This window comes from Cnephaeus nilssonii (assembly GCF_951640355.1).
Source record: "Cnephaeus nilssonii genome assembly, chromosome: 6".
NCBI lineage: Eukaryota > Metazoa > Chordata > Mammalia > Chiroptera > Vespertilionidae > Cnephaeus > Cnephaeus nilssonii.
In genome coordinates this window covers 90,233,531-90,258,771 of record NC_137077.1, presented here as the reverse complement: position 1 = coordinate 90,258,771, position 25,241 = coordinate 90,233,531, and the positions used below count along the sequence as shown (strand labels likewise).

The following is a 25,241-nucleotide window of genomic DNA, read 5'->3' as shown; positions in this document are numbered from 1 at the left end:
TGGGCTATTAGAAAAGGAGTTAGTTACAGGGTTAGTTTCCTGTCAATTAAGAACTGTTCAGTCAGCTTTGTCTGAAAGGCCTGGATTTAAATCACAGGACACAGGAACCAAGACGGTGGTGTGGATAAGCACCTGTACTCAATGCAGCTTGGTACTTAAGAGTCTGAGATCTAGAGCTGGGTGGGCGGGTTCAAGTCTCAGCTCCCCGCTGCCTGGCCTTGTGGCCTTGGCCACGGCATCACACCCGGCTGGGCCACAGCTTCCTCAGGTGTAAAGGGAAGACACAAATACTGATGTGAGAATAATGGCATTTACACACGTGCAGCCAGTGCCCGGCAGAGAGGGGGCTGGCTATCACTGCCATTATCACTTACGCACCCTGAGGAGGAGCCTGGCTGAGAGAAAAGAGGCAGTGGCTGGCATTCCATCCCTTCAGATGCCCAAAGAGTGACAAGGAAGCCTGCCTCTTTCTGGGCACAAGGAAGGAGCTGCCTCCCATGTGGGCTCAGCAGGGCGGTGGGTGGAGCAGAAGTGCTATCTTACCCGTTAGGGGCTCCCTTCTCCTCATCACTCTCGTACTCCGAGAGGACCAGCTCCTCCTCCCCAGATGCTAGCTGCTCCAGCGGCTCGGCCTCTGTTCCTGCCGCCAGTATGTCCCTGCTGAGACGGAGGAGACGCTCAGTCTCTTCTTCTTCCTGTCTCTGTACAGGAGCAGTGCAGGAGGGGAAAGATAACCTCAGTACTGATGCCCCACCTTCGACAGAGTCAGCCTCAGTGTGGCCATCCCCAAGGAAACACACACACACACACACACACACACACACCCCATTAACTCGGGCCTTGCTGCTTTACTGGTATCAATATCCCAGGTAACACTACCTCGGCTCAAGCTCCCATCCACTGGGTCATTAGGACTTAGAGAGTGGGGGCCAGGGAACGGAACCTGAGGACCTGGCTACTCACCCAAAGGAGCAACCTCGAGGCCCCAAGCAGCCACTCCAGGAGATGACACTCACCTCACGCTTGGCTGCATACTTGAGCTGTGTATTGTGACGGAGCTGCTGTAGGCGTTCTTCTCGCTTCTTCCTCCTGATCTGCTCCGTCTAAAGGGGAAAGAAGCCATAAAGGAGATTACTGCAGGAAGCCCCAAACCAAGCCTTTCTTACAGAGTCTGGGGCTGCTCAGCCTAGTGCCTCTTCACACAGGGCGGTTCTCCTCCCCTGGCCGGCACTCATCACCAGACCCGGAGCCTCGCCAGGTCCCGGCCTCGCTGCTCACTGCAGGAAATCTGCATACCCCCTCCCAGAGCCACATACTCTCACAATCAAATGCATTCCTTACTGAGTTTGCAGCTATGAAACCATGTTGCCAATGGCAACAGAGATAGGTTTCTTTCCCAGGTGGGTAATGAATGGGAACTGCCAAGCCCTTGTCTAGAGAAGGCCTGTTGACATTAGCTTTAAAAAGACAGCAAGGCCCTGGTCAATGTTTCTTAGTGGTTAGAGTGCTGGCCCATGCACCAAATTGTCACAGGTTCGATTCCCAGTCAAGAGCACGTACCTGGGTTATGGGTTCACTCTGCGCCCTCGGTCGGGGCAGCATGTGTGGGGAGGCAACTGATCCATGTGAGAGTCTCTCTCACATTGATGTTTCTCTCTCCACCCTCCCTTCCACTCTCACTGAAAAGCAATGGAAAAAATATCCTCAGGTGAGGGTTAACAACAAAAAAAGATAGCAAGGGTGCAGCACCATTAACTCAACAAAGCTGGCAGGAGAGCTAAGAGGCACTGCAAAGGCGAAGCACACTATCTAAATCTCAGAATCAATCCCAAATAATCACCCAAGTCCTGTTTCCTAGATCACAGCCACTTCTTTTACGCTGGATCTCACCTTTAGCCGGTCCACCAGGTCCCTTTCTTCTTTCTTCTGCACAAACTGAGTAACCCAGTCAGGTTCTCCAGTGGGCCTCAGAGTGTCTGGGGTCTCCTGATGTGAGGATGAAATAAGTGGGGGCTGGTCCTTCCCATCACCGGAGGGGGCAGTTCCAGTTTTAAGGAGCTGTGCCTCCTCTTGACGTTTCTTCTGTTCAAAGTCACGGAGCCAGGAAAGGGCCCCACAAATAAGACTTAAGGATTTTCCCTACGGGAAAAACATGTCTTCAGAAATAGAGGACAACAAACCAAGCTTCCCAAATGACCTTTCCCATTTTACTGAAGCGTCAAAGAAAGTCTGACTTTAAATATTAGACCAGCCTGGGGAAGAGAAGGAAATTAGCAAGAAAATGAAGCTCTTAGCTTAGTTATACAACTCACTGCTCCTGAAAGAATTTGAAGTGGCTTATCAGGTTACACATAACTACTGTAAGTCAACATAACTAGAAGTGAGAAAGTAGATAAATAGCCCCCAAAACAATTAAAGCAAAAACATGTGGAGCATGAAATGCTACCCACGTGCCGAGGAGGAGCAACACCTTTCAAGCAGCTGGTGTGCAGGTAGAACATGACCAGCCCCATAGTCCCGGTGTTTATAACTTTGCTGAAGCAACCAACTGCTCTCAAGAACACAATTCTTGATTTAAAGACCAGAATTCTCCCCGTGGGTCCGTGTTATGGGGTTGAATCTTGTCTCCCCCAAATCCATGTCAAAGTCCCAACCCCCAATGTCTCAGAATGTGGCCTTATTTGGAGGCAGGGTCATTGCAGGTGTATTTAGTCAAGATGAGGTGGGCCCTAATCCAATCTGACTGTTGTCCTTATAAAAAGGGGAAATTTGGACACACAGGCCGAAAAGGAAGGTGATCGACAGGGAAATAAAAGAGACATCTACAAACCAAGGAGCGGGGCCTGAACAGACCTTTCTCCCACGGCCCTCAGGAAGAACCAACCCTGAAACCCAGCTGTTGGGAGGCTTGGTTCCTTCTCACTTCTGGCCTCCAGAACTGGGAGAGAACAAATTTATGTTGTTTAAGCCACCCACGTTGCCAGGATTTGTTATAACAGTCCTTCCAGAAAGGCTGCTGCCATGAGTTTCACAAAGCTGCTGCTTCTGGTATCCAAAGGGCAGGTCACTTCAGGTGAATCTCAGGAGGGCCACCACCTTCCTGTCCAGGCCATCACTCCCCCAAGCCTGCTTAACCCAGGGGTGATCTCGGAGTATCCAGAGTGAGGTTCTGAGCCTAATCTGGGCTTGAATGAACTGCAGGTGAAATGCATGTGTGTCTAGGTTGGGCAGAAACAGCAGAGCATAGTGGCTAGAGCTTCAGACTTCACTGCCAGGTTGCCTGGGCCAAATACTGGCTCCTCCACCTATCAGCTCTGTGGCCTTAGGCTAACTTCTCTAGGCTTATTTCTAAAAATGCAAAATGGGAATACCAGTAATAGTAGGACCTTCCTCAGAGTTGCTGCAAGCATTGATTAAGTTAATACACATAAAAGTTAATACCTACACCAAGATTAGAGGGAACAGCTGGTACATAAATGAGCAACCAGGGCCTGTTTTTTTTGGGGGGTGGGGGAGTTGCTATTATTAAGTAACTAGAGGCCTGGTGCATGAATTTGTGCACCATTGGGGTCCTTCAGTCTGGCTTGCAGAATTGGGCTGAAACCAGCTCTCCGACAGTCCCTAAGTGCGAGAGGGTGCAGGCCAGGCCGAGGGACCCCACCAGTGCACAATTGGGCCAGGGAGGGATTCGAGAGGTTGGCCAGCCAGGGAGGGACCGCGGGAGGGCTCCAGGGTATGTCCAGCCTGTCTTGCTCAGTCCCAATTGGCCGGATCCCAGCAGCAAGCTAACCTACTGGTCAACTGTCTGCCCCCTGGTGGTCAGTGCATATCATAGTGAGCAGTTGAGAGGCCTTAGCATATCATTAGCATATTATGCTTTGATTGATTGAATGGACAACTGGACACTTAGCATATTAGGCTTTTATTATATAGGATAATAAAATACTATTAACTTGGGATGAGGATCTATTCGCTTTCATCAAATTCTCAGAAGGCTCTGTGACTGATGGGTACTTCTGAAGAATGGATGGCTCACATATGTTTAGAAAAGCCCCTATGTTTCCTTTCTGTCCATTTTTGATAGAGACTGAGTGACAAAGACTTGCAGACAGCAGTCTCCAGGAAAGCCTGGGGCAGCCATTCTGTGCTGCCTGGGAATGGGAGCCATCAGCTTCAGCTGTCATCAAGTGAGGAGTAGGAGAGACGTCCCCCATGTAACATGGTCCAGGCACAGATGCCTAGTTAGATAGCCAGCATCCTCCTCCTGAAAGTGAGCTGAGGAAGTTTCTGAGGGCAAAGTTATCTTCCAGAAACAACGGTGGCAAACTCTTTAACACCAAGGAAAAAAGACCACCAAAGCCCTGCAGATCCATGTTCCGTAATAAGGCCACAGAAATTTTAGGCTGGAAAACGTTAAAAAGATGTATAATCAACTGCTCACCTGTTATGAAATAAATTTAATAAAGTACCCACAGTATACCTAGCTTTGTACAATGTTATTTCCTGGGGATTTTGTTAAAATAACACAGTTTAAAAAGTTTATGCAAAGAAAACTAAATTCATTCTTTCTAAACACCTACACAGGAGCTGTAGCAACCACTGGGCTTGATGGTGGGAACACAGAGCTCTCTAGAAAGTGCCCACAGGCACAAACTTAAACATATGACTTGAAGGGTTATGCATTCCTGCAGGACACGGACTCCAGAACTGCAATGCTATACAAGGCACAGTGGGCACAAAGGCAAGAGGTCAATTCAATGTGGTGGTCTCATGAAAGGCTTAAAAAGATGACGCTTAAAGGAAAATAGGCATCATCGGGAGGGGGGGGGGGGGAGGAATGGGCATCTGAGGCAGAGGACTGGAAGGTGAGGCACAGCCTGTAACGGCATGGCACCCCTGCAGGCAGTGGGGCACAAGGACAGGAGGGAGCTCTATTAGGGGTGGGACGTGGAAGACAGTGGCTTCTTCTTGAAGGCAACTGAAGTACACAGATGAGGCCACAGAACCGAGAGCACCAACATGAAGGGCTGAGCAGCAGGAGAGGATGCCTGGAATGGACAAGGAGCTGAAGACGGAAAGACCTGAGAGGGAGGAGTTGGGCCTTCAGGTTAAACAAGGTGGAATGTACACATGCTCTTCTAGCTCTTCTGCATCTTTTCTGAAACTCATTAAAATTATACCAAATGCATAAAAGAGGCTTACACCCACAAAAACAAGAAAGTGGAAGAAGGGATAGTAACAAGTTTTAGGAGAGAAAGCAGAGAAATGGAACCGACCTAGCAGAGTAAAGGACACGGAGCCCAGGTGTCTACAGAAGTCTCCTCAGATCCCCCCTCAGAAACGCCCGGAAACTAGCAGGGCCACGGAATAACAATGAAAACAAAGGGATTAACTGAAATTCTTTTAAGGATAATTAGACCCCAAGTTGCAGTCCCCACTCCTCACAGCAGACACTTTATTCTCTGGTAAAGCTGAGCCCGGAGGCCCTGGAGACAGCAGGTGGAGTGAAGCGTGGGGAAGAGGGCTGAAAGCAGGGCACTGAGAGACTGTGTACCTAAAGTCACGTCTCCAGTCCCTCAAAAATACTGGCTGTCAGGCTTGGACCCACTAGGCAAGAGTTCAAAGGAGAGACTTCTCTGGAAAAACTAGATGGCCCTAGGGAAAATTCTACAAATACTGACAAATGGAAGCCCCAAACAGTGGCTGGACCTATGGCCACAGCCTCCATCACAGGTCTGTCACTCAGCCTTGCAGTGGCATCTGCTTGAACACCAACAGAACACAGCCAAGGATCGCCAGGCATTTGAGGAAAGCCTCAAAACATAATACCCCAAATTGGGGGAAGAGGGGCAATGCAGGGGGGGAAAACTTCCAACTACTACTATAATTGATATCTTCAGAACGATATTATTTCCATGAAACAAGAACAGGATGCTTTTTTTATTTTTAATTACGGAATAAGAACAAGTTCTTGAATATTTAAGAGATGACAGCCAAAATAAATCTGAATAGAAAGACTGGACAATGAAGTTAAAGAAATCTTAAAGAAGTAGAATTTTAGGCAAAAACAAAAACAAACAAACCATGGTGCTCAAAGAGATGAGCAATTAGAAGAAAACATAATTATAGGATTAACCAGGGGGCCCAAACCCAGTGAATGGGAGTACCAACAAGATTATTATCAAATACAAGAAAATGTCTCAGAATGAGAGGTAGATGACCCAGATGGAAAGTGCTCAAGTAACCAGTACAAGAAATTAAACATACGCACAGTAGGTCCGTCAGCATGCAATTTCAGACACAAAGGGTAAAGAGAAGATCCTAAAAACTTTGGAGGGTGAGGTGGAATCAGGTCACAGAGGACTGAGGTGCAGACTACCACTGGAATTCTCAACAGCAACAATGGAAACTAGTGAACAGAGGGCGCAACTGTGAGGGAGAATTATTTTGAAACTAGACTTATATATCCAGCCAAACTATTAATACCAACCAAGTAGAATACATTTTCAGGCCAGCAAAGTCTTAAACACTTACCTACACAGCCCTTTTCAGGAAGACTCTCTACCAAAACAAGGAAATAAATTAAGAAGATATGTGTCTAAGAAACAGAGAATCCATTACCGAAAAAAAAATAAGGAAAAATAAACATTACATGGATGAATCTCAAAAATATGCTGAGTGAATAAGAGAAACCAGATACAAGAGTACATACTATCTGATTCCACTTTTATGGAATAGTGGAAAGATAAAGCTAATCTACAGAAAGCAGATCAATGGCTGAGGCTGGTGTGTTGAGAATGGAGGGGCAGCAGCAGGGAGCCACTTCCAGAAGGTACAGGGAACTTTCTGGGGTGATGGATATGTCTTGCATCTTGATCGTGGTGATGATATGGGTGTTCACATCTATCAAAATTCATTGGAATTGTAGACTTAAAAGGGATACATATTACTATATAGCGATTATCCTAAAAAAAGGTGATTTTTTTTTTTTTTTAAAAAGGAGCAAAGGGAAATCCTCCAGCAATTGCTGTGAAGTAGATCTAAGGAACAACTAATTCAGATTAGAACAAATGGGTGAAGGACTTCAAGGAAGTCTTCAAGGTAAAATGGAATTGATTATTGCTATGGACTGAACTTATCCCCCCCAAAATTCATATGTTCAAGCCCTAACCTGCTCATGACCATATTGGAAAAACAGTCTTTAAGGAGGTGATTAAGGTAAAATGAGGTCATAAAGGTATCCCTGATCTTCTGATAGATCTGGTGGTGTCCTTATAAAAGGGGAAGAGACACCAAATCTCTCTCTTTCTGTGTCTCTCTGTCTGTCTCTCTCCCCCCCGACCCCCGCCGCCGGACCCCTCTCTCTTTCTGCCATGTGAGGACACAGAAAGAAGATGGCCGTCTGAAAACCAGGAAGAGGATCCTCACCAGAAACTAAAGCCTGCTGCAACCTTACTCTTGGACATTCGTCTCCAGTACTGCGGGAAAATAAATTTCTGTCATTTAAACCACCCAGTCTATAGCATTTTGTTGTAGCAACTCTAGCAGACTAAGATGATAACTTTACACAGGGAACACAGGTATCCCCCACTTTCCAAAAGTTCGCATTAGGCAAACTTAGCTCTTTTGTAAAAGCACAGTGGTATAACACAAACTTGCATAAAGCAAACTTTTGGGAACTGGAAGATATTCTCCACTTTACTGTCATTTTGGCTTATGAAAGGTTTCATGGGAATGCTCTATAGCTGTCCCTCAGTATTCATGGGCGATTAGTTCCAAGACCCCCAAGGATACAAAAATCTGTAGATGCTCATGTCCCTTATATAAAACTTAGAGGCCCGGTGCACAAAATTCATGCACGGGTGGGGTCCCTAGGCGACCAGGGCCGATCGGGGCCTTCCGGCTGCCAGGGCCTTCCTTCCTGCCAGCTGCCAGCTGCCGGCCAGGGCCTTCCTTCCTGCTGGTGGCCGGCCGGGGCCTTCCTTCCTGCTGGTGGCCGGCCAGGGCCTTCCTTCCTGCCGGCCAGGGCATGCCGGCTGTGGGGAGGGACTATGGGAGGTTGGCCAGCCACTGGGAGGGGTCTGGTGAGGTTGGCCGTCCGCGGGAGGTTGACTATGGGAGCGCACTGACCACCAGGGGGCAGCTCCTGCGTTGAGCATCTGCCCCCTGGTGGTCAGTGTGTGTCATAGCGACCAGTCATTCTGGTTGTTCTGGCATTCCAGTCGCTTAGGCTTTTATATATACACCAGAGGCCTGGTGCACGAATTTGTGCATGGGCGGGGTCCAGTCGGCCTGCCCCATCAGGGCCGACTGGGCCTGGCTCGCCTGGGGGGAGGGGCCATATACAGTTGGCCAGTCGATCCGCCCCCTGGTCAACTCCCTGTCAACTCTTGGTGGAGGGGACAATTTGCATATTAGCCTTTTATTATTTAGGATAGATAGATGACTTAGTATTTGCATGTAACCTATGCACATAATCCCATACACTTTAAATCATGTATACATTACTTATAATACTTAATATCATGTAAATTTTACATAAATAATTGCTATACTATATTGTTTAGGGAGTAATAATAAGAAAAAAGTCTGTACATGTTCAGCAACTGTCGTAGGTCTAACTACATAGAACATGTCAGCAACAAGGTAGCTTTCCCCCCCCCAATATTTTTTACCTGGAGTTGGTTGAACCCATGGGTGCAGAACCCACAGGTAAGGGCCAACTGTACTTTTGGACAGTGTGAAAATCTGTATCATATTGAGAGACTACTGGATGATGTGTGAGGAGTTCGCATAAGCATATTGAACACTAAATAAACTTTTAAAAGGCAATTATTAACTCTAGAAAAATAAAATTACTCAATGAAAAAACAATTATAGTATACTGCCTTAGCAGAGACTAAAAACAGCTAATTACATCAGGAGAGGAAGGGAAAAAGATGGTAAGAAAGCTACATCTTATCCATCACAAGAGGAAGGTACCAATCACTAAAATCCACAAATCAAGAAACAAGAGCACATAGGTTATAATTTCAAAATGTGCTATATAAGAAAAGTACATTTCTTAAGAAATAGACAAAATATATAAAAGCACCGGCCCATTGCACCAGATTTGACTTTTTTTAAAAAAGGTGTTCATTTATTTCAGAGAGAGGAATGGAGGAGAGAGAGATAGAAATATTGATGAGAAACATTGATCAGCTATCTTTTGCATGCCCCTACTGAGGATCAACCCACATCCAAGGCATGTACCCTGACCGGAAATCGAACCAGTAACCTCCTGGTACATGGGTCAATGCTCAACCAACTGAGCTCACCCTGGCAGGGCAATAAATTTGACTTTTAAAATAACATGCGTTATTCTTTGATTAAAATTTTTATATTGCTTTAAACAAAAGAGGAGGATATGTTCTATAACGTCAAACGTTACAGTATGGTCAAAATAAGGGCTTCAGATATCCAGATCTACTAAACAGGAAGTCACTACTGACCCTAAAAATATTTCAGTGGTTTGGTAGGGGAAGAAGTCATATTGCACTGGGTTAAATGGAGGGTAAAAGTGATAGTAGAATACTACTGAAAAAAATACCTCTGCACATTATATTTATGACCCACATTTTATTAATTGCAAGATTTATTCTCTCCCACTCACTACATATACACTGAGTGGCCAGATTATGATCTTCGAACGCATAATAATCTGGCCACTCAGCATATATATATATATATATATATATATATATATATATATATATATTAGCCTTTTATTCTATAGGATATACACTGAGTGGACAGATTATTATGCATTCAGAGATCATAATAACCTGGCCACTCAGTGTACATGAAAGAACAAAATGAAACAATATAGTACCCCTGTCTGCCCTTTTCCTGTCCCAGGAGGTCATGTCATCTCAGGAGAGAGTGACATGCTTCCATCAGCAAGTGAGAGAAAAAGAATGAGTTACTTCCTTTTATTCATTCATTCCACACACCTACTAGGAGCCTCCTATGGGCCAAATGGGCCAAGTTCTGCTAGATGATAGGGACACAAAGGTGAGACCACAAGGTCCTTATCCTCCAGGAGGTCACAGCCTAGTTGAGGGACCTTCACAGCAACACATACATTTCACTATCACATAGTACTTGCTATAAAAAATAAGTGAAGTGTAAGAGAGAAGTAGGAACTAATTACCACAGCCTTAGCAACCTCAACAGACAATGTCTAATAAATCACTCATTCCAGGCCAGGAAGAAAAAACTTAGGGGCCCTTGATTGGATCCCTCCAGCACTCAGTAACCAAGTGCCTGGAGACTACATCAACATGTTAAATCTGTGAATAAGCTGAAGTAATTTCTATGTTGCTCAATATCAAAGCAGTTGTGTGCCCAGAGAAGTCTTAAAAGTTTCAGTTCTATGCTTCCACTGCCATTCAAATTCTCCTTTGCCTGTAGCCTAATTGTCTTTAGAACCTGGGGTTGTGTTTAACAATTTAATAGAGGGAAGTGAGCATTATTCAGAAAGATAAACTGAGAGAACTACTTTGCCCAACTCCAAACCATGAAAATCTCTGCAGAGGCAAATAAACCTCTGACTAGGTGTAGTCAGGGTCTCCCAAGAGCCCTCTTGGGCCAACTGTTCATACTTACAGTGCCAGTTGGACTCTCAAATATCCCAATCTTGCTATCCTCCAACACCTGGTATAGCACTGCCATGAAGTCTTTCTGGATGGAATAGGGTGTGAAGGGAAAAGGGAAATGGATGCCACCGATCTCCTGGTTTTTATCAGCCATGATCCTAAGGGGAGAAAAATATCTGGTAGTTCTCTGATGAGCCAGGAAGAACCGGCTTGAAATCTAGAACAGTTCCTAAGATCAGTCTCAATACTAATTATGGATTTTCTCCTTAGGCTGTACATTATTTGGCAAGCAGAGAGAGATCATGTTCTCTTCATCATGTGCATATACCCATGAAGCCATACTAAATCCTGAAATCCACCCAGTGACATTTATCACAAAGGGCTCTAGAAGAATGCAGAATACGAAAACCCTTATACAGAAACTCCCTGCTTTTCACCTGAGGTACTTTTGCTGCTTGGATAGCCTTCTAATGCCTCTACGAAAGGCTTGGAGATGTCCTCTCAAAGACCTGTGCCCTGGGATCAAAGATGTTGCCTGTATTCACTTCTGCAGCAGTCTTCCCTCACTTCTGCACTGGGTGGTATTTGCATGACAAATGCTGCTTTATCCTGTTGGGAGACCTGTAAGTAAAATCCTGACACACAGGCAGAGAATTACAAGTACAATTACAGTTTTTCTTACCTGGCACAGGTTAATGTACATATCCTTATTTTATAGACATCTTTAGTTTGCTTCTTAGTTCATCCTACCTTCCATTTCTAGCACAAAACAGAGCTGCCTCCAAAAAATGTTTTGGCCTTAAGAATCAGAGGAGGAGAAAAAGATGGCGACCGGCAGGAAGGTAGGGAGAGAGAGAGTGTGAGTGAGGAACCCATAGAGGAGAGTGTAGATGTGTGTGGTGTGTGTGTGTGTATGAGATAGGGTCAGTTAGATTCTGCAGGTCTTCCAAGGGGCTCCCGAACAGGGCAGCCCCAGACGGCGGAGCCCCGCGCACAAAGCGGACACTTCTCGGCGGCTGGTGCGGACGCAGAGACCACGCCATCTTGAGAAACAGAGCTGCCTGAGACTCAGATCCTGGCTTCTGACACAAACCAGGACCCTGCAGCCACCGGGGACAGAGAACTGCTATCACAGCTTCAGACAAACAAACAACAAGAATCCAGACTTCCCGGCAGATTTCCGTGAGTCAAAGAGCCTATCCCCCTCCTCGCAGGCGCTGATAGCGCCATAGTAACTGATAGACCTGTCCCTCCCCCAAGCTGCTGAGCGCCCACAGCACGCGGAAAGCGCCATAGTAACTGATAGACGCGCCCTTCGCCCTAGCTGCTCACAGGAGCGCGCACAGCGCGCACAGACAGCGCCATAGTAACTGATAGACCCGCCCCCGGCCCAAGCTGCCGAGCTTTGCGCAGGGACGCGCTCCCTCTTAGGGAATTTGGCGCGCGCTCGCGCACGGGACAGAAGCAGCTCCCCGTCGGGGAAATCTGTCAGTGCGCACAGAGGGCTCCCCTTCGGGGAATTTGGGGGAATTTGGCTCGCGGGTCACAGCTCCCCCTTCGGAGATTCTTAAGAGCCTGCACAGAGGGGCTTCCCTTTGGGGAATTTGGCGCGCAGGACGGACTCCGCCCCCCTTCTGGGACTTTGGGAGAGTGCACTGAGCCGGCTCACCTTCAGGTTTTTAAGAAAGTGCGCTCTAGCCGGTTTGGCTCAGCAGAGAGAGCACACACAGGACGCAGCTCCACTTCAGGGAATTTGGCACGCCGGACACAGCTGCCTGGGATCCCTGACTCACAGCGCATTCACACTAAGAGCCAGCGACCCCAATTGTTGGTGCGTGCACACACAGGGACCCTGATTCTCAACGAGAAACCGCACAAGGCAACAGAGTCTTTGACACTCGAGTCTTGGTGCAGACACAGGGAAACTCTGACTCCTGGCACATGCTAAGGATCTCATTCTCGGCACATACCAACAGTGTGGTGCAGACAGGGCCCCTGATTCTAAATGTGCACACGAGACCACACAGAACACTGGGGACACTGATCCTGGGCAAGTCTGGTTCCCACCAACCAAAGACAGCCACACGTCCTAGTGTCAGAGCACTTCAGTGAAACTAGGGTGGAGCGAAGTCCCCACAGCACACGGCCCAGGTCCACGCAAACAGAAGCTTAAGCTTTCTGGTAATAGCCAGAATGGGGAAACGAAATAACTCACAGAGGAAAGAAAATGTGGAGTCGCCAAGAAAGGAAATTAGTGAAAATGAAGCTTGCAACATGACCGAAAAGGAATTCAGAGTAATGGTCATGGAATTTATACATCGGATGGATGAGAAAATCAACAACTTATGCAAGAATCAGGAAGAAATGAAAAGTGATATAGCTACAATCAAAAACACCATGGAAAGTTTCAACAGTAGACTACAAGAAGCAGAGGACCGAATTAGTGAGTTAGAAGATCAGGTACAGAAACAAGCTCAAGCTGAACAGCAATTGGAGAAAAAAATTAAAAAGCAGGAGGAAAGCCTAAGGGAACTTCGGGACAACATGAAACGAAGTAACATGCGTATAATAGGGCTGCCAGAAGGACAAGAAGAGCAGCAGGGATTAGAAAATCTATTTGAAGAAATAATGACAGAAAACTTCCCGGATATGGGAAAGATAAAAGTTACGCAAGTAAAGAGAGTCCCAAGCAGGATCAACCCCAAAAGACCCACGCCAAGACATGTCATAATTTCAATGGCAAATATAAATGATAAAGAGAGAATCCTAAAGGCGGCAAGAGAGAGACAGAGAGTTACCTACAAAGGAACACCCATCAGATTGTCAAATGATTACTCATCAGAAACACAACAAGCTAGAAGTGAATGGAAGGAGGTATACAAAGTGTTGCAAAGCAAAGGACTGAATCCAAGAATACTATATCCAGCAAGACTATCAATCAAAATTGAAGGGGAAATCAGGAGCTTTGCAGACAAAAAAAGCCTCAGGGAGTTTATCACCACCAAACCAGCAATGCAAGAATTGCTAAAGGGAATACTGTAAAAAGAAGAAATAAACAGGTAAGAAGGAATACAGACACAAAAATAGATATGACTGCAAACAAATACCTTTCAGTAATAACTTTAAATGTAAACGGTCTAAATGCTCCAATCAAAAGACATCGAGTAGCTGAATGGATAAAAAAACACGACCCATATATATGCTGTCTACAAGAGACCCACCTCAGAACAAGAGACTCACACAGATTGAAAGTGAAGGGATGGAAAAATATCTTTCAGGCAAATGGAAATGAAAAAAAAGCTGGGGTAGCAATACTTATATCTGACAAAATAGACCTCAAAGTAAATGCCATAACAAGAGATAAGGAAGGCCACTTCATAATACTAAAGGGAGAAATCCAACAAGAAGAAATAATTCTGGTAAACATATACGCTCCCAATATAGGAGCACCCAAATACATAAAAAAACTCCTGGAGGATATCAAGGGAGAGATTAATAGCAACACAATCATAGTAGGAGACTTTAATACCCCACTATCACCACTGGACAAATCCTCTAAACAAAAAATCAGCAAAGAAACAGCAATCCTAAATGACTCACTAGACCAGATGGAATTAATTGACATCTTCAGAACATTTCACCCCAAAGCCACAGAATATACATTCTTCTCAAGTGCACATGGGTCATTTTCAAAGATAGACCATATGCTGGGTCACAGGCAAAGTCTCTTCAAATTCAAGAAGATAGAAATTATATCAAGCATCTTCTCAGATCACAGTGGCATAAAACTGGAAATCAACTACAATAAATACAATCCAAAGAAATCAAACACATGGAGACTAAACAGCATGCTATTAAACAAGGACTGGGTCACCAGAGAGATCAAGGAAGAAATAAAAAACATCATGGCAACAAATGACAATGAAAACACAACAATCCAAAATCTATGGGACACAGCGAAAGCAGTCTTGAGAGGGAAGTTCATAGCTCTACAGGCCTATTGCAAAAAACAAGAAACAATGGTAATAAATTACTTAACCCTACAACTCAAAGAGCTAGAAAAAGAGCAGCAAGAAAAGCCCAGTGTAACCAGAAGGAAGGAAATAACAAAGATCAGAGCGGAGATAAATGACATAGAGACCAAAGAAACAATACATAAGATCAACAAAACCAAGAACTGGTTCTTTGAAAGGATAAACAAGATTGATGGACCTCTAGCCAGGCTCACCAAGAAGCAAAGAGAGAGGACCCAAATAAACAAAATCAGAAATGAAAGAGGTGAAATAACAACAGACCCCGCTGAGATACAAAGGATTGTTACAAAATACTACGAACAACTCTATTCCAACAAACTGGACAACCTGGAGGAAATGGACATATTCCTAGAAAAATATAACCTTCCAAAAATCAATCAAGAAGAATCTAAACAGCTCAATAGGCCAATAACTATGGACGAAATTGAAGCAGTCATCAAAAAGCTTCCGACAAACAAAAGCCCGGGGCCTGATGGCTTCACAGGAGAGTTTTACCAAACATTCAAGGAAGAACTAAAACCTATCCTCCTCAGACTATTCCAAAAAATTCAAGTGGAAGGAACACTTCCAAGCTCCTTCTATGAAGCCAGCATCACCCTAATACCAAAACCAGATAAAGACAACACAATGAAAGAGAATTACAGACCAATATCCCTCATGAACATAGATGCCAAAATCCTCAACAAAATTCTAGCAAATCGGCTCCAGCAGTACATCAGAAAGATCATACACCATGACCAAGTAGGATTTATCCCAGGAATGCAAGGATGGTACAATATCCGCAAATCAATAAACGTGATACATCACATAAACAAATTGAAAGATAAAAATCACATAGTCATATCAATTGATGCAGAAAAAGCATTTGACAAAATCCAACACCCTTTCTTGATAAAAACTCTCAACAAGGTGGGAATAGATGGCTCATACCTCAACATAATAAAAGCTATATATGATAAACCCACAGCAAACATCATACTCAATGGACAAAAACTAAAAACATTTCCCCTAAGAACAGGAACAAGACAGGGATGCCCACTCTCACCACTCCTGTTTGACATAGTACTGGAAGTATTAGCCATTGCAATTAGACAAGAAGAAGAAATAAAAGGCATCCAAATTGGAAAAGAACAAGTAAAGCTGTCTTTATTTGCAGACGACATGATATTGTACATAAAAAATCCGAAAGACTCCGTCAAAAAACTAATAGACTTAATAAATGAATTCGGCAATGTAGCAGGATACAAAATTAACGCCAAGAAATCTATGGCCTTTCTATACACCAATAGTGAACTTACAGACAGAGAGACTAAAAAGGCAATCCCATTTACCATCGCACCAAAAAAATTAAGATACCTAGGAATAAACTTAACTAAGGAGGTAAAAGACCTATACACGGAAAACTACAGGACACTGAAAAAAGAGATAGAGGAAGACGTAAACAGATGGAAGAACATACCATGTTCATGGATTGGTAGAATCAACATCATTAAAATGTCCATACTACCCAAAGCAATCTATAGATTCAATGCACTCCCCATTAAAATACCAACGGCATATTTCACAGACCTTGAAAGAACTCTCCTAAAATTCATCTGGAATAAAAAAAGACCCCGAATAGCCACAGCAATCCTGAGAAAGAAGAATAAAGTAGGAGGGATCTCAATACCAGATTTCAAGCTGTATTACAAAGCCACTGTTCTCAAAACAGCCTGGTACTGGCACAAGAACAGACATATAGATCAATGGAACAGAATAGAGAATCCAGATATTGACCCAAACCACTATGCTCAATTAATATTTGACAAAGGAGGCATGAACATACAATGGAATAAAGACAGTCTCTTCAATAAATGGTGTTGGGAAAATTGGACAGATACATGCAAAAAAATGAAGCTTGATCACCAACTTACGCCATACACAAAAATAAACTCAAAATGGATACAGGACTTAAACATAAGACGGGAAACCATAAAAATACTAGAGCAATCCACAGGCAGCAAAATGTCAGACATATGCCAAAAGAAATTCTTCACTGACACTGCCCCTAGGGCAATGGAAGCTAAAGAGAAAATTAACAAATGGGACTACATCAAAATAAAAAGCTTTTTCACAGCAAAAGAAACCATCAACAAAACAACAAGAAGGCCCACTGCATGGGAGAACATATTTGCAAATGGCATCACTGATAAAGGTTTAATCTCCAACATCTACAGGCAGCTTATACAACTTAATAAAAGGAAGATAAATGATCCAATAAAAAAATGGGCAACAGACCTAAATAGAATCTTTTCAAAAGAAGACAGAAGGAAGGCCAAGAGACACATGAAAACATGCTCAACGTCACTAATTATCCGAGAGATGCAAATCAAAACAACAATGCGGTACCATCTCACACCTGTCAGAATGGCTATCATCAACAAATCAACAAACGACAAGTGTTGGCGAGGATGCGGAGAAAAAGGAACCCTCGTGCACTGCTGGTGGGATTGCAGACTGGTGCAGCCACTGTGGAGAACAGTATGGAGTTTCCTCAAAAAACTGAAAATGGAACTCCCATTTGACCCAGTAATCCCACTCCTGGGAATATATCCGAAGAAACTAGAAACACCAATTAGAAAGGATATATGCACCCCTATGTTCATAGCAGCACAATTCACCATAGCTAAGATTTGGAAACAGCCTAGGTGCCCGTCAGCAGATGACTGGATCAGAAAACTGTGGTACGTCTACACAATGGAATACTATGCTGCCATAAAAAAGAAGGAATTCTCATCATTTGCAGCAACCTGGGAGGAATTGGAGAACATTATGTTAAGTGAAATAAGTCAGTCAATGAAAGAAAAATACCACATGATCTCACTCATTTATGGATAATAAAGAACATTATAATCTTGAACAAAAAGATAGATACAGAGACAGTAAAGCATCAAACAGACTGTCAAATTACAAGGGGAAGGTTAGGGAGAGGTGGGGGAGATAAGAGATCAATCAAAGGACTTGTATGCATGCATATAAGCATAACCAATGGATGCAAAACTCTGGGGGGTGGGGGCATATATGGGAGGGGGGTGTGGGGAGGGCAATGGTAAGATATGTACACATATAATACCTTAATAAAAAAAAAATAAAAAAAGAATCAGAGCCTTCTGTCTGGCTCCCGCCCTTTTAAAACAGATCACTGGTCTGCCTACAGACATCTAAAGGATCCAGCCGGATCTAATGAGCTTTGCACTTTCTGTCCCTCCTAGAGGGAATGATGAGTCCTCAACCACAGCTCGGCTCCTAGAGAAGTCTCTCCCTTTATTTGGTCAAATACCCTCCTTCCAAATACATGTGCATGCACACACGCAGGCCGCTCTACTTTAAGTCACTCTTTGATGTCATTACCCTGCACTTAATTTCTTCATAGCTCTTAGCACTCAACTCAATTTATTTAGTCCTCCCCACTACAGTATAAGCTGTATAAAAGAAAGAACTTTGTCTGTCTTGTTCTTCCCTGCCCTTAGCACTCAGAATGCCAGGTGCTTTGACAACTAGCAGGCATTCAATAAAAATTTGATGAATAAATAAATAGCCATCTTGACATGGGGGCTGTAGGTGGAGGTTTGTGTTCTTCAGAAGTGTGAGCGCCCCTGGGTTCGGGTGAGGCTGGATCCCGGGTCTGGGTGAGGCCGCGCGCCCCTGGGTCCGGGTGAGGCTGGATCCCGGGTCTGGGTGAGGCCGCGCCCCTGGGTCCAGGCGAGACCAAACCAGAGGGAGTCGGACCTGCATTACCACCATTTGTCCACCATCCAGAACTGAAAAGTCAGTGCTGACATGTACACATAAGGAACTGGTGGACATTGAAATTGGGTCTCAAAAGATCTGTTGGTCCAGAAAGAAACTTACTACAGACTGATTCATTTGCCTGTCAGCATAACTATTATTGCTCGTCTCACATTTGGTTCTTATAAGTATATTTCTAGTAACACATGATCTCGCTCATCTAGGGGAAATGATGAACAACATAGACTGATGAACAAGAACAGAACCAGAAACAAGGAGGCATCAGCCGGACTGTCGGGCCTCAGAGGGAGGGTAGGGGAGGGTGGGGGTAGGGGGGAGAGATCAACCAAAGGACTTGTGTGCATGCATATGAGCCTAACCAATGGTTAAGGACAACAGGGGGGTGGGGGCATCCATGGGGAGGAGTGTGGGATGGGAATGGGGGGATGAGGACAAATATGTTACACCTTAATCAATAAAGAAATTAAAAAAAAAAAAAAGAAGTGTGAGTGGAGGATGTCCCATAACTTAAATATCTAGTCCAAGGCCAGTTCTTTAGTAGTTTCAAACTGTTTTAATATAACATCACAACAACCATGTGGTCAGTATTATTACTAGCTCTATTTTATAGATGAAAAAACTGACACTCAGAAAGGTTAAGTGATTTGCCCAGCTGGTGTGGCTCAGTGGTTGAGTACTGACCTATGAACTAGGAGGTCACGGTTCAATTCCTGGTCAGGGCACATGTCTGAGTTGCAAGCTCCATCCCCAGTAGGAGCCATGCAGGAGGCAGCCGATCAATGATTCTTTCTCCCTTTCCCTTCCTCTCTGAAATCAATTAAAAAATATATATATATTTTAAAGAAAGGTTAAGTTACTTGCCCACAGTCTCATAGCAATTGCCTGAATCCAAGATTTGAACGCACATCTGCCAGACCTTCAAGCAGGTAGGCTTTGTATTTCCTCACTCTTCTCTCACCAGGGTAAGTAAGGTGAAAATAGACTTGGTTACCAAACTTTAAATTAACAACAGGAAACAATACAGAAAAAAAGTAATTACTGCCCTAGCCGGTTTGGCTCAGTGGATAGAGCGTCGGCCTATGGACAGAAGGGTCCCAGGTCCGATTCCGGTCAAGGGCACATGCCTCGGTTGCAGGCTCCTCCCCCGCCCAGGCCCTGGTTGGGGCATGTGCAGGAGGCAACCAATCGATGTGTTTCTCTGACATCGGTATTTCTCTGTCTTTCCCTCTCTTTTCCACTTTCTCAAAATATCCTCGGGTGAGGATTAAAAAAAAAAAAGTAATTATTATTTCACTCCCCGTGGATGGTAATTATTGATCTCATTATTCCAGAAACAGCACAAGCTAAGTCAGAAGTTAAAGAAGGATTAAGATAAATCCACCAATAGTTGATACACTAAGCGCGCTTTAAGAATGCTTGGTGTAGCTTTTTCTGACCTCTTCAGATTGGCTGCCTGAAGGACAACCATGACCTCCCACACAAGTTCTCCCTAGAATTTACCACCAGTGCTAAGGCACAAACCTTATGTTCATTAAATGAGGCAATAAGAGGTTATGTGAAAGAACCTCAGGTACATATAAGGTTTGAAAGTGTTCATTTTCTTCAGTCTTCAATTATCACTTGTTATTTACTTGGGTATAAACTATTGCTACAGACTGAACTGTGTTCCACCCTCCCTCAAATTCACGTGTTAAAGCCCTAATCCCCAACATGAGACTATTTTATTTGGAGGGAGGGCTTTTAGGAGGTAATTAGCATAAAATGAAAAGGGTAATTAAGATTAAATTAAGGCATAACAGTGGGTCTAATCCTTATTAAGATTGGTGGCCTTCTAGGAGTAAGACACCTCTCTCCTTACCAGCCATGTGAGGACAAGTAAGAAGGGGACCGACCTTCTGCAAGAGAGGAAAAGGGTCCTGGACAGGGAACAGAATAGGCTGGGACCTTGATCTTGGACTTCCCAGCTTCTAGAACTGTAAGGAAAAAAAAGAACTCTGGCCCTGGCCAGTTTGCTAAGTGGTTAGAGCATCAGCTTGCAGACCCAAGGGTCCTGGTCAAGGGTACCTCAGTGGCAAGTTCCCCAGCCCTGGTAGGGGCGGGAGGCAACCAATCTATGTGTCTCTCTCACGATGTTTCTCTCTCTACCCTCTCCTACTTCCTTTCCACTCTCTCTAGAAGTCAATGGGGAAAATATCCTCGGGTGAGAATTAAAATAGAAAACAAACAAACAAAAAACAACACTCTGTTGTTTAAGCCACCCAATGTATGGCATTTTGTTATGGCAGCCAGAGAAGACAGGAACAATTTAAAAGCACTATCCCCATTTTAAGTTCCTAAAATGCTTTAACTTCACACACCTGGGAGACAACACAGCCCCAAAAGAAAACGTTTTCTGCACCTACTGTTAATCCAGTCACAGCACTCAGCGGGGCTGCAATGCTGCCACAGCAGGGGACATGGCCCGGCCTCCCAGCTCCATCCTCAGAGCTCTCACATAGTGTATGTTGTAGGAAAAACCTGCTATAGTATTTTTTTCCACTTTTCATAACACATCCTCCAACAATCTGGTCAATTCCATTCAACCGAATCCTCTTGACTGGATCCCACTCCACCTTGATTTTTCTGAAGGGCAGGCAGTAGGGCAGAGCCATCAACAGTATGGGCTCTGAGGTCAGGCTTCTAAACTTGGGACCCCAGCTGTATTCCTGCCTAAGTTAATACCCCTAACCCGCAGTTTCCCCACGTGTAAAGGAGAGATAGATAAAACTGCATATCCATAAGATTTCAGTGACCACTAAATAAGGTAATTTATAAAAAGTGGTTAGCATAGACTGGTTATTGAAGTCCCAGGTGCGTGTTAGTTATTATTACTCCAAAGCACCGCTCCGGTTCAAATGCAGATCCCGCCCTCACTCACCTCCCATTCGCCCTTGCATAGTTTCTCGCCTATCAATCATACGTCAGCTCCGCCCCCCTATTCGCGAAGGTTTTTCCCGCTCCCGACGGCCCCCACCCCTTCCCAAACAGCCACCAGTTAGCACTTACACCGGAGTACGTCCTTTCTCATTTCGTTTCTCCTGGTCCTAAGCTTTGTTACCACGCGGCACCGTGATCACTCTCTTCCCGGGCAAGACAGCTTCGCTTCAGGCCAGAAGGTTGCGGTATCAGAGATAAGGTCGCTGACCTTAAAAGCGTGGCTACGACTCCATCCCCAGAGGAGCGTGCAGCGCTGCCACGCCCCGCGCCACTGCGCGTGCTCACTCGGGGACTTGGGCGTGGTCCCTCTGTCTGCACTACTGCGCCTGCGCGGCCGGCTCGGGGCGGGACTTTTCTGGAGGTGGGAAAGCTGCGGGTGCTGGACCCTGGGGTCCTGGTTTCTGACCACAGCCTTTGGGCTTAATGCCAACTTGCGACCTCCCTTGCCGTCCTGCCCGGTGCAGGATGTTTGATCCCCTGCCTATTAGCGCAGATGTACTAATCTCCACAGTTGATTGACTTGAAGAAATTGGCCGATCTTTACTAAACACCGCGGGCAAAAGGGCTGTAGCAGAGAATTGAGAAACCAGTATTCTGATCCTCCCTCTTGTCAGGCCTTAATATGCAGTATGTGAATGTGTTATTTTACCTCTGAATGGGCAGTACACGCCTCAACTGGACTGTACAGGAACTTGGACGTCTTTCGCCCGCCCCCCCCCCCCCCCCCCCAATTTCAGTTGACATGCAATATTATATTAGTTTCAGGAGTACAACATATTGATTGGACATTTATGTAACTTACCAAGTGATCACCCAATTAAATTTAGTACCCATCTAAAACCATACATACCTATTAAAATGTTATTGACTTTCCTGTATGCTCTACTTTACTTCCTCATGACTGTTTTTATAATTGGCAATTTTTAAAATATTTTTTTATTGATTTCAGAGAGGAAGGGAGAGGGAGAAAGAGATTGAAACATCAATGATGCAAGGGAATCATTGATCATTGCCTCCTGCACACCCCCTACTGGGAATGGCCCGCAACCCAGGCATTTGCCCTGACTGGTAATTGAACCTGGGACCCTGAGTCAGCAGGCCAATGCTCTATCCACTGAGCCAAACCAGATAGGGCTGTAACTGGCAATTTGTACTTAATTTCTTCACTTTTTTCACCTATTCCCTAAACCCCCTCCCATCTGGCAACCAATGATTGGTTCCCTGTATGTGATTTTGTTTCTGTTTTGCTTGTTCGTTTGTTTTGTAAATTCCACGTATGAATGAAATCCTGTGTTGTTTGTCTTATTTCACTTAGAATAATACCCTCTAGGCCTATCTGTTTTGTTGCAAGATTTCATTTCTTTTTATGATTGAGTAATATTCTATTATATATGTACCACATCTTCTTTATTCATTCTTTATCCACTTAAGTATGGACACTTAGGTTGCTTCCATATCTTGGTTCTTGTAAATAATGGTGCAATGAACATAGGGCTGCATATATCTTTTCAAATTAGTGTCTTGGATTCCTTTAGATAAATATCCAGAAGTGAATTTTGGGGTCATAAGGTAGTTCTATTTTAAATTTTCTTGAGGACCCTCAGTACTGTTTTCTACAGTGGCTGCACCAATTTACAATATCACCAACAGTGCACAAGGATTCCCTTTTCTCTACATCATTGCCAACATTTGTTTGTTGATTTAGTGATGATAGCCATTCTGACAGGTGTGAGGAGATATTTCATTGTGATTTTAATTTGCTTTCCCAGATGATTCATGATGTTGAGCATCTTTTCATATGTCTAATTGCCGTATGTATGTCCTCTGTGGATAAGTATCTAATCAGGTCCATTGCACATTTTTAAATGGGATTGTTAGGGGTTTTTTTGGTGTTGATGTATCATTGGCAAATATGCTCTCCCATTCACTGGGTTGTCTTTTCGTTTTGTTGATTGTTTCCTTAGCTGTGCAAAAACTTTTTCATTTGACAGTCCCATTTGCTTTTTTGTTTTTTTCTTGTTTCCCTTGCCTAAGGAAATATCCCCGCCCCCCAAAAAAAAAATCATTAAGAGCAATGTCAAAGTGTTGACTGCCTATGTTTTCTTCTAGGAGGTTTATGGTTTCAGGTCTTACATTTAAATCTTTAATCCCTTTTGAGTTTATTCTTGGATATAAGAAAGCAATCCAGTTTCATTCTTTTGTATGCATCTGTCCAGTTTTCCCAACACCATTTATTGAAGAGACTGTCTTTACCCCAGTATATATTCTTGACTCCACTGTCTTACATTAACTGAAACATGGGTTTATTTCTGGGCTCTCTATTATGTTGCATTGATCTATGTGTTTTGCTTTTTTATGCCATAGCATGCTGTTTTGATTACCGTAGCTTTGTAGTATAGTTTGATATCATGTAACTCAATACCTCCAACTTTGTTTTCCTTTCAGGATTGCTTTGACTCCTCAGGATCTTTTGTGGTTCCATTTAAATTTTAGGAGTACTTGTTCTAGTTTTGTGAAAAATGACATTGGTATTTTGATAGGGATTTCATTGAATCTGTAAGATGCTTTGGGTAGTATGGGCATTTTAATGATGTTAATTCTTCCTATTCATGAGTATGCTATACCCTTCCATTTCTTTGTATCTTCTTTAGTGTATTTCTTTAATACCTTAAACATAGTTTTCTGAGTACAGGTCTTTTACCTCCTTGGTTAAATTTATTCCTAGGTATTTTACTTTTATTTTTATGCAATTGTAAATGGGATTCTCTTCTTAATTTCTCTTTCTGATAGTTTGTTATCTATCTATATAAAAGGCTAATATGCAAAGTGTCCCCTCAGGAGTTCAACTGGGAGACTGGGAGTTCAATCACTTGCTATGATGTGTGCTGACCATCAGGGGGCATCACAGAACATGATGGGTGACCAGTGGCAGCAGCAGCAGCAGCAGCAGCTTCAGGGCGCTGAGGGAGCAAGGGAAGCAGAAGGCAGGGAGGCAGGGAACCTGATCGGCCCTGATTGCTGGCCAGGCCTAGGGACCCTACCCATGCACAAATTTCAAGCACTGGGCCTCTAGTTGCTGTATAAAAATGCAACCAATTCCTGAAAAATATTTTTTTTTATCTTGCAACTTCACTGAATTCATTTATTAGTTCTAATAGTTTTTTGGTATATTCTTTAGAGTTTTCTATATATAGTATTAAGCCATTTGCAAATAATGACAGTTTTACTTCTTCCTTTCCAATTTGCTTTTTATTTCATTTTCTTATGTGATTGTTGTGGCTAGGACTTCCAAGATTGTGTTGCATAAAAGTGGTGAAAGTGGACATCCTTCTCTTGTTCATGATCTTAAAGAAAAAGCTGTTAGCCCTAGCCAGTTTGGCTCTATGGATAGAGTGTAAGCATGAGGAATGAAGGGTCCTGGGTTCAGTTCTGGTCAAGGGCACATGCCTGGGTTGCAGCCTTGATCCCCAGTGAAGGGCATGCAGGAGGCAGCCAATCAATGATTCTCTCTCATCATTGATGTTTCTATCTCTCTTTTCCTCTCCCTTCCTCTCTGAAATCAATAAAAATATGTTTTAAAGATTTTCAGATTTTAAAAAGAAAAAAAAAAAGGCTTTTATCTCTTCACCATTGAGTATGATGTCAACTGTGGGTTTGTCATATATGGCCTTTATTACCTAGAGATATGTTCCCTTTATACCAATTTTGCTAAGTTTTTTTTTTTTTATCATGAATGGATGTTGAATTTTCTCAAATGATTTTTTGCATCTATTGATATGATCATGTGATTTTTATATTTCATTTT

At 43.8% G+C, this 25,241-nt stretch overlaps 1 protein-coding gene across 8 annotated transcripts in view; it reads right to left on the bottom strand.

Moving 5' to 3' along the window:
• The window catches only part of LOC307100968 (putative ATP-dependent DNA helicase DDX11-like protein 8), a 43,349-nt gene extending 21,673 nt beyond the window's left edge, over nucleotides 1-21,676 (bottom strand). Inside the window, exons 1-6 of one of the 8 annotated variants that reach the window (XM_079773659.1) lie at nucleotides 21,506-21,676; nucleotides 11,075-11,258; nucleotides 10,648-10,795; nucleotides 1,891-2,139; nucleotides 1,017-1,103; nucleotides 544-701 (exon numbers count right to left, since the gene is read on the bottom strand). In XM_079773659.1, coding sequence (XP_079629785.1) covers nucleotides 544-701; nucleotides 1,017-1,103; nucleotides 1,891-2,139; nucleotides 10,648-10,791 — 638 coding nt within the window. In that variant the 5' untranslated portion in view covers nucleotides 10,792-10,795; nucleotides 11,075-11,258; nucleotides 21,506-21,676. Of the gene's footprint in view, nucleotides 1-543; nucleotides 702-1,016; nucleotides 1,104-1,560; nucleotides 1,854-1,890; nucleotides 2,140-10,647; nucleotides 10,976-11,074; nucleotides 11,273-21,505 lie in introns of those variants that run through there. The other 7 variants (XM_079773653.1, XM_079773652.1, XM_079773656.1 and 4 more) reach the window with 7 other exon arrangements.
• Nucleotides 21,677-25,241: the final 3,565 nt, after the last annotated feature.